Here is a 14,729-nt window from a genome sequence, read left to right as displayed (position 1 = left end):
AAGAAATATGCCTGCCTCTTCTCACTCAACTTCAAATGTGTTTGTGTTATGAGATTTGAGTAGGGTTTCATCAGAAATTCTCATAAACCACAGAGAGTACTGATGAGCTCATTACCTTGGTGTTAGATTAGGGCTGGAGTTTTATCACAGTTTATCATCCATTCCTCATTAGTATAGTCTTTTCTCATGGAGCAGTATCTTCTCAAAGCATCAACCTGCTCACACATTCCTTTACTGAAAAGTGTTCCATTACCTTAAAGATCAAACCCAGGAGTCCCTGCAGGGAGCAAAGGCCCCGTGTGACCAGGGCCCAGCACAGTCTGGTGACCCACAGCTCTCAGAATAATCACCCTCTTCCTGGTCGAGGGTCTTCTGACCCTGCTGTGCTGACCGCTAGTGTGTCCTGGTCCCTCCCTTACCTGCAAGTCCCCATACTCCATGACATCCACCTGTATGGAGTCTCTATGCTCCATTCTTCTTGTTCTCTGAAACTTACCAAAATGACCCCCACATCATCCATTGCCTACACATTTGTACTGTCTGATGTCACTAACCAGCACTGCATGTGTCCAGGGGAGGAGTCAGTCACCTTCCCCAATGAACTTTGTGGCTGAACTGGGCACCTGCTCAGGAAATATTGGCTGGTTTCCGGAATGGAGAAAGGCCGGAAGAAACTTTCCATTTACCTTCTCAGAAAAAGGAAGTTAATTGTCCACGGTTACGTGGGCTGTAAAACAAGCAGAGTCAGAATGCAACAGGAACTGGGCAGCTCCTGAGTCCTGCCTCTCATCCTCTGCCCTCATGTTCTGGGACAGGGGTCACCCTCTGGATTTGGGCATCACATCAGGTGGAGGCAGGACTTGTGAGGTCTGCTGAGACTGAGATTTGGTCTGAAAGGTGCCAGAACCTGCTGTCTCCTCCACCAACCATCAGGGAGGGCAGGTTGAAGCTCAGAAAGAAACTGTGACTTCTCACACAGAGACGGGACCTTGGTACAGCCTGTGTGTTTGTCTGTCCTGCAGGGCTCAGGGACATTTTATGTCATCTGAACCCTTGGGAACCCTGGCAGACAGTGTTATGACCCTGGCCTTCATTTCTCTTCTTTGTCTCGGTGAGTTCTGGGGAAAACAGAAGGATGGGGCCTTCTGCACTCCCAGATCTAGGATTCAGGAGGGTCAGTGGGGGCAGAAATCCTAAGGAGAGAAGATATCAGCTCAGCAGGGTTCCAGACCAGGCCAGGACCTTCTGTGTGGGCGTTGAGGATAACTCACAGGACTCTCTTCCAGGGCTGTGCCAGGGCCCATGGGACCAGGTCCAGGCAGGTGAGTCCTCCCCCAGAGCTCCTGCTTCAGCACAATGGTGCCCCTGGGTAGCCGGGGGACACACAGTGGGTATGGGCTGGTGGTGACCAGTGTGGGAGGAGCCTTGGAGTGACAGATGGGGAAACTGAGGGGACAAGGACCCTCCTGACATTGCAGGTCTGATTCCTTTCCAGGAGTTCTCCCCAAACCCTCCATCTGGGCTCACCCAGGACCCAGGGTCAGGCATGGGAGCCCTGTGACCATCTGGTGTCAGGGGTCTCTGCAGGCAGATGGTTATATTCTGTATAAAGACAGGGGCTCTCAGCCCTGGGAAACAAGGATCCCTCAGGCCTCCAGCAACAAAACCATGTTCCTCATTCAGTCCATGAGCACATATGACACAGGGCTGTACCAGTGTGCATACACTACTGGGGACATGCTGTCTGAAAGGAGTGAGGCCTTGCTCCTGGGAGTGACAGGTAAGGGGGAACCTGGGTCTCCTCCCCATTGTGGGCTCCTCCTCAGAGGATGAAGGGAACACAGTGCAGTTTTAGGGGCCTCATCCCTCACTGCTTACACCTGGGGAAAGAGGGGTGATGGTCCCATTTAATTCAAATCCTCCTTCTCCCTCAGGAGAGCACAGCACACCCTCCCTCTCAGCCCACCCAGGCCCAGTGGTGGCCTCAGGAAGGAGAATGTCCCTCTTGTGCAGCTCACAGTCCACATGGGACACTTTCCACCTGCTGAAAGAGGGAGGGGCTGAGCCTTCCCAACACAGAGAATCTGAAAGGAAGTACTATGGTAGGAGGTGGTGGCTGGTGGCCGTCTTCCCTGTGGGCCCGGTGAACACCTCCCATGGGGGGACCTACAGATGCTATGGTTCTAACAGCTCCAACCCCAATGTGTCGTCACAGCTCAGTGTCCCTCTGCACCTCGATATCACAGGTGAGATGGCCCACACTTGGCTTCAGTTCATTGCTATGCCCAAATATCTGATCTAAACCTTGTGCCTAGTAAAGCCCTGGGAGATGTGGGGGCCACTGACAGAGGTTTACTGGGGACAAAACAACAGGTAAAAGGCTTAGAAAGGAAGAAGTAAGGGCTCTCACTGCATCCCCAGTGGGCAGTGGGTGTGTGTGTCCCCTGAGTAACAATGACCTTCTCCCCAGGTGTGTACAGGGAACCCTCCCTCTCAGCCCAGCCACACCCACTGGTGCTGCCTGGAGACAACCTGACCCTCCAGTGTCACTCAGAGCCCGGCTTTGACAGATTTGCTCTGACCAAGGATGAGGGGCTCACACACCCCCAGAGTCTCCATGGGCAGGACAGCCCCGACTTCCACCTGGGCCCTGTAAACCCCTCACATGGGGGCCGCTACAGGTGCTACAGTGGACACAAACTCTCCTATGTGTGGTCGGCCCCCAGCACCCCCCTGGACATCCTGACTGCAGGTGAGGAGCCCTGCCATGCCCCCTGTCCTGACTCTCTGCCTTGGGACTCTACTCCGGGGTCACCGGGGTCATGAGGAGGTCTAGGGTCAGGTCCTGGAGCAGAGGCTATGTGGGGCTGAAGTCTAGGAGAGAGGGTACTGGGCATGGAGATAAAAGTTGCCAACTGGAAGAACTGAGAGAAGCTGACAGGAGTCACACACAGAGTCCCTGGGGAAGAACACAGTCCCCCAGCTCAGGGTCAAGGTGTTGGGGGGAGGAGTGTCCCTGTGCACATCACAGCCTTCCTCGCCCCAGGAATGTACAGGAAACCCTACCTCTCAGCCCAGCCAGGGCCCTCAGTGTCCTGGGGAGCAAGCGTGACCCTGCAGTGTCGATCTGAGGAAAGGGCTGACACTTTCCACCTGCACAGGGAGGGGTCCCTGCATCCTCCTCAGCAGCTTCATCTGAAGGACACAGCTGCCCCCTCTCAGGCCAACTTCACCATCAACCGTGTGACCTCAAGCCACCATGGGACTTACAGGTGCTACAGCTCAAACAGCTCCTCCCCCCTCCAGCTGTCACAGCCCAGTGACCCCCTGGAGCTTCTGGTCTCAGGTGAGGGACTCCCACCCCATGTCCATTGAGGGAGCAGACTCTGTCCCAGGACAGCTCTGGGCTGGGATGGGAAGGAGGGTAAAACAGTGAGGTCATCAATAGGAGGAATCCCACCCCATAACGAGTGGAGAATTTGGAGATTCCCCACCCTCTCCATGCCTCACTCCACCTGGGGGTCCATCCAGTGCTGGTGTGTGCAGGGAGGAGACTGAAGTGTGTGAAGGGACAACATTTGTGGGACATCTATTGGACTACAAGAGTGATGTAAGAGGCAGGCACACACATAGCCTCCCCTGGTTCCTGTGTCATGCAACAGCTGGGGTCTGCAGACCCTCCTCCACAAAGACAAACTTCATGTCTGCCGGGCAGCAAAGTCCCCTTTGTCTAAAGGAGACACAGACTCCACCAGGCTTCTGCTACTTTCTCACTTTATACTTCAACACATCAAATAGTTCCAGGAGGCCTTGTTTACTAAATTCCTGGGGGTAAAGGTAGAGAAAGTAGGAAAGAGCCACATGTCTCAATAGGCAGTGATATCACAGGTCCCATGTGATCAGCAGGGAGGAAATGATGAAGGGAAGATGCCCAGCTCAGGAGAAAAGAGCAGGAGCCACTCCTGCCTCTGTCCTGGTGCTGATTCAAGGCCCCTGAGTCATCCTGGCACCTGGGGAACCAGGCCCACATGGAAGACAGAGACAAGGGGGCCTCTTCTTTCTGGGTTAGGGTGAGTGGGGGTTCACTTGGAGTCTAAGCTGAAGTGCTCATGGCTCAGGCCCTTTGAAGTGAATCCCAGTGACAAACTCCTACCTGTATCTGGGATTTTGTTCTCCCATCTATCAGAGCAGAATCCAATCCAGGATTTGAAAAAGCTCACTTAGTTTATAACTTTGATGCCAGAGAATCCCTGTGGGAGAAAGAACATGAGTCCACTCTGAGCTTGTCCTGTCTCCAGAGGGGACCACTGTCACTACATGGGTGTGGGATGAAGGGAGGATTTCTTCTCCTTTTCCATGACACCATGTGGTCAGCTGGGTCAGGTCATCATCCAAATCACCTCCCACCACAACTTCTGTTTGTGTCCCCTTCCCCCTTCCAGAGTTTCCAGGGATTTCCCTGAATTTCATTTTTCAGTTTAACACAGCCTGTCTTACATCACTACATATCTGTATTTTTGTCCAGGTTTTTGCCTAAACATTTTATTCTGTCATGTATCTTTCCTGCCTGTTTCTTATCAGTCTCACTATCTAGGATACAAATCAATAAATGCTTAGGTCTGGTAAGTGTGGTAATCCTTGGTCCCAGAAAGGTTGCACGGTGTATTGTATATATTCCATCATTTATTTTGTAAAGAAGGGATTGATAAAAGAAACAAAAGTGATGTGAAAATATATAATCCTAGTCAGAGACACAAAGCAGGAGCTGAGTGGAGGAACTGAAAGGTAGGCCTAACCCTTCACTCCTTCATGTTCATGACCTGAAGAAAAAACTAAGGCCCCAAATGTCACCTTGGCATCCTAATTTCATGCAGACAAGGGGCCAATGATGCTCATCTCAAGGGAGGCAATGGGGATGGCTAGTCACAGGGACTCAATGGAGATGAGAGAAGAGAGGACTGAGGTATTCCCACACCTGCTCTCCCATACCCTACATGTCATTGATTCCCAGCAGCAGCTAACATCCTAGGACTGTCGCAGAATGAGCCAGACTCCCAGAGTGGTGAGTAAGGCCTAATCCCCAGTTATAGGGCTCAGGGCAGAGGGTCAGTGCAGTCAATGCAAGTCGGGTGACTTGGGCAGACATCTAGGGATCCTGGGGTGACTTATCATTACTGTGACTTCTGTGACCTCTTTGTCCTCAATGTCTAGGCTCAAACACCCAAGACTACACAGTGGGGAACCTCATCAGATTGGGTGTGTCTGGCTTGATCCTTGTGGTCCTTGGGGTGCTGCTGTGTGAAGCTTGGCAGAGTCAGAGAAGACCCCACAATGCAGCCAGCAGCTGAACACAAGGGACAACAAACCCATCAGTCAGCGAGGTGGAACCTGGAGAAGAGTCTGGTGAGCCCAGGAATCTCTGGAGGAAACTGTGGGTGCCCTTGGAAAAGACTCTGCTGAGAATGTGGAGGGTGTGGGTGTGGTTCCCATGCAGGGAGAGGCGGGGCTGCTGCTGCAGATGCTTCTCCACAGTTAGGCTGTGGGCGTCTCACCTCACTGCACTGCTGACCTTCCTTGACTGGCCCCTCTGTTCTCAACCCTGTGACCCAGGGCTCAGCCCACATCACAGGTTCAGATCCTCACCTGGGCTCACCCTCCATCTCTGGTCCACTTTCATGTAGGACATTTTTCTAGTTTTTATTGCCCATATTCACTCATTTTGCATCTCTTTTGGTCAGATTGATCAGATGCAAAAAGATTTTTAAACAACTGAATAAATGGATAAATATCCAAAATAGTTTGGCCAGGGCATTGGCGTGGTTCAGTGGGTTTGTGGCATTTGCTTAATTCCTGGGTGTAAATGCTCCTTGAGTATGGGGAGAGAAGCCACCACCCTCTTCCCTGGTGCCCGGGTCTTTCTCCTCCTCCAGCAACCTCACTTGAGTCCCAGATGTGCACCCTTTAGGGCCAGTGGGTGGCGGTGACCTACAGGGATTATGTTGCCTGGACCTGCCCAGGACGGTCTCTGCGGGCTCAAGTTGCCCTGGGGAAAGGCCTGTGCAGAGTGGCCCCACCCCGCCCACAGGCCTGGTGTGCTTAGGGAAGTCTTGCTCAGACCGAAGCCAGTGCAGCGACACACCTGCTGGCCACCAGGATCCTAGTCGACCTGCAAGGTGAGCTGCAGAGGCTGGGGGAGACACCGCACTGTGGTCCCCTCCCCCTACTCGTGGCCCCAGTGCTTCTGTACCTGGTCCAGATCCTAGGCTTGCAGAGCCACCACCAAGAGCTGCTGGGCTTCTTTGCTGGGCTGCCCCAAAGCTCTTTCTAGTCCTCGTCCCTTACGTCACCCTGCAAATGCACACCAGTGGGTGCCCTGTGCCTGCAGCATGCCTGGCGGGGAGTACAAGTTCAAGTGCTGAGATGAGGTGCCCGCCACCAGGGAAAACACAGGGGGCAGAAGCCTTTACCCTTCCCTCTCTGCTCCAAGTGCTTCACCTGAGTGACTCCCTGCCCAAACTTAGCTCGCCACTACTCTGCTTCCCCTGTAACTCTTCCTGGATCCCCAGGCCCACCCAGCACCTCGCCCAGCAGCCTGGTGGAAGACCCAAGAACAGCCCGACCCTCAGCTCTTGCCCGGGCAGCTCCCAGCACCCCATGCAGCCTGCCTGGAGCTTGCCTGGCCCAGAGCACCAGTAACAAGCCTATTATCCTGGCCACCTTCCAAATGATACCCTAAGGACCCTGAGATACCTCTGTCCCCTCAAGAAAGCAAGGAAGAGGCCTGAGACTGGACTGAAGTTAGCTGGGCCTTAGTGATGGCCGTCGAGAATAGTTGGCTTGGGCCCTTGTTTATAAAGCCATCACCCATTTAAAAAAAAAATTAAAGAAAATACAAAGTTTACCAACAACTGGCCAGAAACATCGAAATGTCAGGACCAGACCTACAACCTGAGATCCTGCCACAAGAGGGAGGCAGAAGCACGAAGCCTGTCCATCCACACAAGGTCCCAGAAGCCCCAGAACACACACAAGACCAACAGAAACCATCTCTCACGTGAGGGCAGCTGATCAAGGTTGCAGGAGGTGATTGCGACATCAGATACAAAAAGAGAACACAGCACTCCAAAGATCAGGAAGAATCAGAATGTCTGCCATCACCAAAGATCACAGTGACAGAACCTGTCATTCTCAGGATGAGACAGAGCCTAGAACTTCCTGAGGAGCAGGGGCCATAGTTCACCCAAATGGGAGTCTTGCCCTCAGGAAAAGCCAGGTGAGTCCAGGAGAGATTGTGCTGCCACTGGCCCAGCAGAGAGTCTTCAAGGCCCTTCAGGAGGGGAGCCCTCACACCTGTCTCCCCTGAGGCTCCTTCCTTTTTAACTGTACCTTCTCCTAAACCATTAGCTCTTACAGCTCTGCCAACTCTCTGTGCCTGAGACTCCAGGTGACAGTCATGGGTGGGAACAGCAGGGGACTAGGAGTTTGAACCATCAGTTCCAGCTAAGAGGTTTGGGGGTCTCCACCCACAGGGCCCACCCTTAGCCACCAGGGATGAAAATAAGTCTACCAAGACATAATCTGCTTGGGGAGAAAAGGTGGACGATGTCTCAAAGGAGAAGGGCCAGGAGCCTGTTCCTCAATGGGCTGTTACTAGGTTCAATCTGCATAGTAACACAGGGCCTATAGGTCAAGCTCATCAATCATTTTCAGGCAGTAACCATCAAACCATAGATAAAATTCAAAGAACTCTGAGGGCTTAGTTTGAGTCAGTCAGATAGCCAAAGGGCCATAAAACCTCAAGGAACTGCCCTGGCTGGCGTAGCTCAGTGGATTGAGCGTGGGCTGCGAACCAAAGCATCGCAGGTTCAATTCCCAGCCAGGGTACATTCCTGGGTTGCAGGCCATAACCCCCAGCAACCGCACATTGATGTTTCTCTCTCTCTCTCTTTCTCTCTCTCTCCCTTCTCTCTCTAAAAATAAATAAATAAAATCTTTAAAAAAAAACCTCAAGGAACCAAACTCATTTCATGCTTGGACTCTTACCATTTAAATTGAGGATATTGGCAAAGTAGGTTTCACAGGATTTCATGCATTCTTTCTTCAGCCTGATCTTTCTGGTGAACCACCCATTCCTGCCCAGGGCTGCACCATCCTCTGGCATTGTTTCAGGCTTACGTCAGGCCAGGGAAGTAAGGCAGCCAAGGGATTAGGAGACTTCTTGCAGACAGAATGAGGACTCAGGCTATGTCAAAGCCAAGGGGCGAGGGTTTTTTTTTCTATAGCCCCCCAAGTGCTTCCCTGAGGTCCCCTTCATGACCATGCCTGTCTTAGGTGGTCCCCCCATTGAGGGAGCTTACTTGTCATTGGCTAACCAGTCAACTGCCTGGAGACAAGCAGAGTGAAGTAAAATGGGGCAGAGGAGGTGCCTCTACCAGGAAGATAAGCTTTGTCTCCTTAGTGGCTTATGGTCCCAAGGTCTTTTGACCCAGCCTTAGTCATAAGGTGTCACAGCTTCTGAAACCAGGCAGGGGGTTCCCAACAAACAGGGTCACAGGTTGGCATGTGGAATATGGACAAGTCACATTTCCTTTCTCAGGCACACTTTCTGCCTCTGTTTCACAAAATGAGGTAAGTATTACTCCACAAAGTAGTTGTGAGGCTCACCATACCATGATGTATGTGTCACAAAATACAAACATAATTACTTTTATTCACCACTTGCAACTTTTGGGACTGTACCTTCGCAAGATCACTGAGAGCAAAGAGCATGGATGTACATTTTCCCCCTCATTGTGGGTCCTTACAAGGCTAAACTTTCCTGGAAACTCACAAAACAGAAATGTTTTCTGACTGAGTGTTGAGGGGAGACCCTGGTAACTCCCATGTCTTAGAGACAGTGTTGTCTACTTGTTGGGCTGGGGATCCCTGGAGCCCCAGGTGAGTGAGTGAGACCCAGGATGGAGGAGGCTGGGATGCTGCCCAAGGACCCAGCAGGACCAGGCTTGCCAGGGGAAATGGGTCTCTCTGCTGCCTGTGGCTGGCTCTCCTCTGTGGGCAGCAGGAAAGGGCAGCAGCAGCTAACACCCCTGGCTTGGGCTTGCTGTGCAGTTGCTCTGAGGATGGTCTTTTATTTTAGCCCACATGGGAGATTGAAGGCTTGGTTCAAAAGCAGAAAGGTTTGAAAGGAACAGGAATACATAGAACCACCTCCAGACAACTTCAGAGCAGTGATCCCAGAAATCCCAGGAGTGAAGGATTCAGAAACTGGGATGGCACAGCTGATGGGGCTCAGAGCACAATCTTCACTGACAATCTGCTCCTGGAGGTATGTCCCCACTGTCTTCTGGTGTCACTCTTTGCTGTGAGAAAGTCTGGTGTCAGTGAGCTTGTTATTATAGTAATTTGCATTTTTCATAGAAAATAATGTTAGGACTTTTCTTTGGGACCCCTGGTCAGTGCTTCTTGATTTTTTAAAGTGGAAATTCACACAAAACAATGTTAACCATTTTAATGTGTACCACTTGATGTAAAATAAGATTTTTTCATTTTAATTCATCCTTTGTTTGCTTCATTGACCACAAGGACAAAATACAGATTTCATTTTTACATACATGCCCCTGTCACTTACCTGGTCTTCCTCATCTATGTAAAATGTTTGCTTATTATTCTCTGGAGCTGTTACTAAATGTCATGCTCACTTCTTTCCTTCTGACACCGTAGATACAACACTGGCCCTCCTCACTCTAGTCCCCAAGTGCCTTCATTCCCCACTGCAGGTCTCTCTAAGCTGCATCCTGGAAATTTCCTCAACATTGTACTCTGCTGTCATAATTGGACCTTCAGCTGTGTCTCAACCTTGATGGGAAGAATTGTTTTAATGTGTCCATTCTATCAGATTATTCAACTCTCAGAATTCTAATCAAAACATTCCTCTGTAAAACAATTCATATTTCTGGCTCAAAATTTGAATCTTGCCTTTATTCTCCAGGTATTTAAACATGATAATCTTAATTTGCTTTCATATTTCCTTACATGGTTGCCTGTGACAGTCCCCAGTATCAGTAGACGATGTCCATAGTACTGTCTGTCACCATTAGGATTTCTCCACTGCCCACTCTTGTAGGAGTCTCTCCCTTCACACACCTGCTCTCCCACAGTTTCTCAGGGGCTCTTCTGGGAGTCAGGCTGATCAGGGCCTGTGGCAGCTGCCCCTGCCCCATGCTGACCACTCTCAGACTCAGCACCTCCTCAGTATTCTGCCCACCAGGACTGGTACATGGGAGCCTCACACACACACATGGGACAGGCACCCATGGCTGACGTACTGGACTCAGCCTGTTTCAGAACACACAGGGGAGACTGCTCACTGCTGACCATGAACTTGGGTAAGTGGGCAGAGACATCCCAGAGTGCACACAGAAACACGGGGCAGGGATCACACTTCCACCCTTCACCTGCATCCTCATCCCCTTCCTGTGAGGACCTGGGGTCCCTTTATTTTTACTCAGGGGGAGGGAATCATATCCCTATGACCCATGGACAGTCCAGAGCACGATGGTCACTCAGTTTCAGTCTCTGTTCTCCACTGTGGTACCTTCTCCATTTGGAGAACTTTCATTTCTCTTTCCCGTATGTGTCTGTGCCTACATACATTAGAGCTGTTGTGAGCAGCTGTGCTTGCTATTCAGAGTAGACAAGGTCTTGAGCAAGTACTACAATCCTGCCCTGGACCCTAGACACCTTGGTCCTCTCATGTCCCAGCCTATTCACCTCTTCACCTGGTCTGGAAATGGAAGTCTCTCCCCCTTGAACCAGCACCACTGATGCACATCCCCATTGAGAACTGGGATTTGGGACAAAATGGTCCTATGAGGAAACTGAGGCAGAGACAGCATGTTACCACACAGATCACTCAGGCATTTGATGGTGGGTATTCCAATAAATATTTGTTAAGAATAAAAATCAGAGCCTAGTCCCAATCAATGTCCCCTGAAGTTTGAAGGGAGGACCACAACACAAGGGGGGAACTTGAACCAGGAAACAAGGGGCACTGAGGGGGCAGGGATCACTCAGAGGCTTGTCCCCAGGAAGGTGGGTGGACACTGTTGCTAAGAAAAAATGACAATTCAGTGAGGGTGGCAGGGATGAGAAAAAACCACACTCTGGGGCCAGAAGAAAGGATGTATTTCCTTTCCTTATTTCTCTGTCTCTGTCCTTTGTGCTCATTGTCACAGTGACACTCGCCTGAACTGCACGGTGAGGAAGAGACCATGTCTCTGCTGAGCTGAGCTCTGTAGCATCTTTCTGAAGCATCTTCATGGTCTGGATGACCACTGTTCATCGGGTAGGGAACACATGGAAGGGCCAATGACTGGGCAGAGGGTGAGGGGAAACCCTTGGGGGAGGCCCTGACCTGGAAGAACTTGCCCTGGCCCACCACACCTGTAAGGGGCATCTCAGGAGTTTCAGGGTCTATAACTTCCCTTGTCATGAAAATGAGAGCCAGACACGTGGGAAGTCACTGTTCCTCTTCCTGAAGGGCTGCTGACATGACAACCCTGTGATAGGAACGGCCAGCCTCCCAGTGACCACACCCTGTGAGTCTGTGTACCCTGAGGACTCCTTGGTCTCTTCCTTCTACACAGTCAGGTTCAGAGAGGGCACCATGTCCCCCAGCCTCATGGCCCTGCTCTGCCTTGGTGAGATGTGAGGGGGGAGGGGAAGCCCTGCTCTGTCAGGACCCCAGGACTCAGGAGGCTCCTGGGAAGGAAGGTTCTGCTCAGGATTCAGGGCAAATCTCTCACAGGGACTCTTGCAGGGCTGAGCATGGGCCTCAGGACCCCAGTGCAGGCAGGTGAGTCTGTCCCCAGGGGTCCCAGGACTGTTTCCACATAAAGGACTAGGGGCTTGCCCATGAGGCAGCAAGGGATGGAGACACAGAAGTTCTGTGTTAATGGCTGGGGGACATCAGGGTGGATGCTGGGGCTGAGAGCTGGGGAATGGAAATGCAGAATATTTGGTGACCCAGACTCTTTCCTTCCAGGGACCCTCCCCACACCCAATTTTTGGGCTGAGCCAGGTCCTGTGATCCCCTAGGAGAGCAATGTGACCCTCTAGTGTCAAGTGATCCTGCAGGTCCAAGAGTTCCATTTGTATAAAGAGGGAAACCCAGCACCCTGGGACACACAGAAGATACTGGATCCTGAGAACAAGGCCAAGTTTTCCATCACACACATGACAGAGCACACTGCATGGAGATATTACTATTTTTATCTCAGCCAAAGTGTCTGGTCAGAGCACAGCGACCCCCTGGAGCTGGTGGTGGCAGGTGAGAAGACACTCAGGGGCCTCAGACTCAACCTCTGCCCTCAGAAAGGGGGATGCTCTCTCAAAATTTGAGGGACTCCCCTTCAAAGCCCAGCCCTGGGTGTCTGTCATAAGGGAAGTGTGACCCCATTTAACATGCTGTCCCCTCTTCTTCTAAAAGTCTTACATCAAACCCAGGCTCTCAGCCCTGCCCAGCCCTGTGGTGACCTCAGGAGGGAAAGTGACCATCCAGTGTGGCTCATGGCAGGGATTTGACAGGTTTATTCTGACCAAGGAAGAAGAAAACAGGCTCTCCTGAGCCCTGAACTCACAGTGACAGCCCAGTGGGCAGGTCCAGGCCCTGTTCCTTGTGGGTCCAGTGACCCCCCAGTGACAGTTGGACATTCAGATGCTATGGATATAACAGGAAGAATCTTCAGGTGTGGTCTCACTCCAGTGATGCTCTGGAGCTTCTGGTCTCAGATATGTCTCATTATTGTCCCATCCATGGATAGAGGCACCAGACAGGTGACTGGGGTCTTTGCAGGAATAGGATCCCCATGTTAGAGGTACTATGAAGGGTGCACAGCGGCTTCTGGGCCAGAGACACAGAGGGAGAGACAGTGGGACCTGGGCGCCAGGCCAGGAGGAGGGTTCATGGGAGAAGCAGCCCTGTCACTCCTGTCTGGTCCCTGCAGGTGGCTCAGGGAAGCCCTCCCTCTGACCCAGCAGGGCTCCATAGTGGCCTCTGGACAGAGCCTGACCCTCCAGTGTTGCTCTGACATCGGCTATGACAGATTCATTCTGTCCAAAGAGCAGGGACAGGACCTCTCCCAGTGCTCTGTCTTGCAGCCCCAGTCTGGGCTCTCTCAGGCCGACTTCCCCAATTGGCACTGTGAGCAGCTCCCATGGGGGCCAGTATAGGTGCTGTGGTAGACAAAACCTGTCAGTCTCCAGTGACCCCTGGACTTCCTGGTGGCAAGTGAGGAGCCAGCAGGCTCAGTCAGGGACCCAGAGTCTGCTCAGGCCCTGCTGGGGATCTCAGGTGGTGATGGACAGAACAAGGGGTATGGGATCTGCAGGGAGGAGAAAGGAGAAACTTAGAGAAAACAGAGACAGACAGAGAGGAGAGTCCTCCAAAAGGGGCATGGTAACTCTTAGGACAGAACTAGGTAGCCACCAGCCCCCTACCCATTCGCCTCTCTCCAGGATGGCTCCCTGACAGACCCTCCCTCTCAGTGCAGCTAAGTCCCATGGTGGCCTCAGGAGAGAAGGTGACCCTGCTGTGTCAGTCAAAGAGCTGGAGGGACACTTTCCTCCTGTCCAAGAAGGGGGCAACCGATCTCCCCCGGCGTCTCAGATCACAGCCCAGAGCTCAGCAGCACCAGGCAGAGTTCTCCATGGGTCCTGTGACCTCAGCCCATGGGGGGACCTACAGGTGCTACAGCACAAACCACAGCACCTCCTCCTACCTGGTGTCAGAGCCCAGTGACCCCTGGAGCTCCTGGTCTCAGGTGAGGAGCCTCTGACCCTGTCTTCTCTGTGCTCACTCAGCTCAGGGCCTTGTCCCTAGGAGATCTGGGGACAGAAATAAGTGAGGAGTGCAGGAGGTTCCACAGAGTGGGGTCCAGCCCCTGAGAGGTGGAAAGAGACAGGGCCTCCCACCCCAGCCCCTGTTCTGCATCTCAGCAGAGAGAAAGAGCAGGAGGGTGGAGTGGGATGTGTGAGAAGTGAGGAGAAAGGTGATTAGACTGAGCAGAGAGGATAGATCCCCTCCCACACTCACCTCCTGCATCTTCATCTCAGAGTCTGAGCTCCTGGGGGTCCAGGCCCCACTGGACCCTCTTCCACAGAGAACAGCTTCTCCACAGTCCTGGGACCCAGCTCTGCAGGCCCCTGGGCTGCCCTGGACCCTCCAGCACTCAGGGCTCACCTGAGAGTGAGGAGGGGCTGTGCCAGGCTCAGGAGGAGCTGGGGGCTCCAATCTACACTGAGGGCTCCCCTGTCTGCTCCGTGGTTCTGGGGGCCCTTGTCTGTTCCTGCTCTTTTCTGAGGACTTCTGGGCTGTATGTCAGTATACAGAGGGACAGTTTAATTTACATTATATAAAGTCAACCTTTAAATGTCTATAAGGCTATTTCTATTTTCATAGGGAAGACTAAATTCAGACATTTGTTGCAGAATTACTTCTTGGTACTATTAAATCTTTGTATTACATATATTTCAAATGAGGTTTTAGTGAACTTAAGAAGCACTTTGATAGATATTTGCAAATATCTATCAAAGTAAACTTATAGCCGACTTTCAGAACTGCACATCTAATGTAATTTGTGAGTAAGCTGTTTGATTCCTTTATACAATCTAAATAGTAGTAAGTACACGTAGGAAAGCTATTGGTTTGGGCATGTTTATTTCATAACCAG

At 51.8% G+C, this 14,729-nt stretch overlaps 1 protein-coding gene, 2 long non-coding RNA genes and 2 pseudogenes across 3 annotated transcripts in view; 4 read left to right on the top strand and 1 right to left on the bottom strand.

The window, feature by feature from the left end:
• The window catches only part of LOC114510963, a 133,413-nt pseudogene extending 127,623 nt beyond the window's left edge, over positions 1-5,790 (top strand).
• On the top strand, positions 738-2,078 carry LOC118497612. The gene is made up of 3 exons (XR_004900151.1): positions 738-1,111; positions 1,287-1,322; positions 1,935-2,078. It is a non-coding gene; the product is annotated as an uncharacterized LOC118497612 (long non-coding RNA).
• LOC118497616 lies at positions 3,264-11,760 on the bottom strand. Its single transcript, XR_004900155.1, has 3 exons — positions 11,750-11,760; positions 9,629-9,637; positions 3,264-3,333 (listed from the first exon to the last, which is right to left on the bottom strand). It is a non-coding gene; the product is annotated as an uncharacterized LOC118497616 (long non-coding RNA).
• LOC114510929 (leukocyte immunoglobulin-like receptor subfamily A member 6) overlaps positions 11,661-14,729 on the top strand; it is a 37,680-nt gene continuing 34,611 nt past the window's right edge. The window contains exons 1-2 of the mRNA XM_036012656.1: positions 11,661-11,699; positions 11,819-11,854. Of these exons, the coding sequence (XP_035868549.1) occupies positions 11,666-11,699; positions 11,819-11,854 (70 nt within the window). The 5' untranslated portion in view covers positions 11,661-11,665. The remainder of the gene's footprint in view (positions 11,700-11,818; positions 11,855-14,729) is intronic.
• On the top strand, positions 11,914-14,243 carry LOC118497643 (annotated as a pseudogene).

The sequence above is a fragment of the Phyllostomus discolor genome, chromosome 12, assembly GCF_004126475.2.
Source record: "Phyllostomus discolor isolate MPI-MPIP mPhyDis1 chromosome 12, mPhyDis1.pri.v3, whole genome shotgun sequence".
Lineage (NCBI taxonomy): Eukaryota > Metazoa > Chordata > Mammalia > Chiroptera > Phyllostomidae > Phyllostomus > Phyllostomus discolor.
The sequence above is the reverse complement of the archived record's forward strand: the minus strand, read 5'-3'. Positions and strand labels throughout refer to the sequence as shown.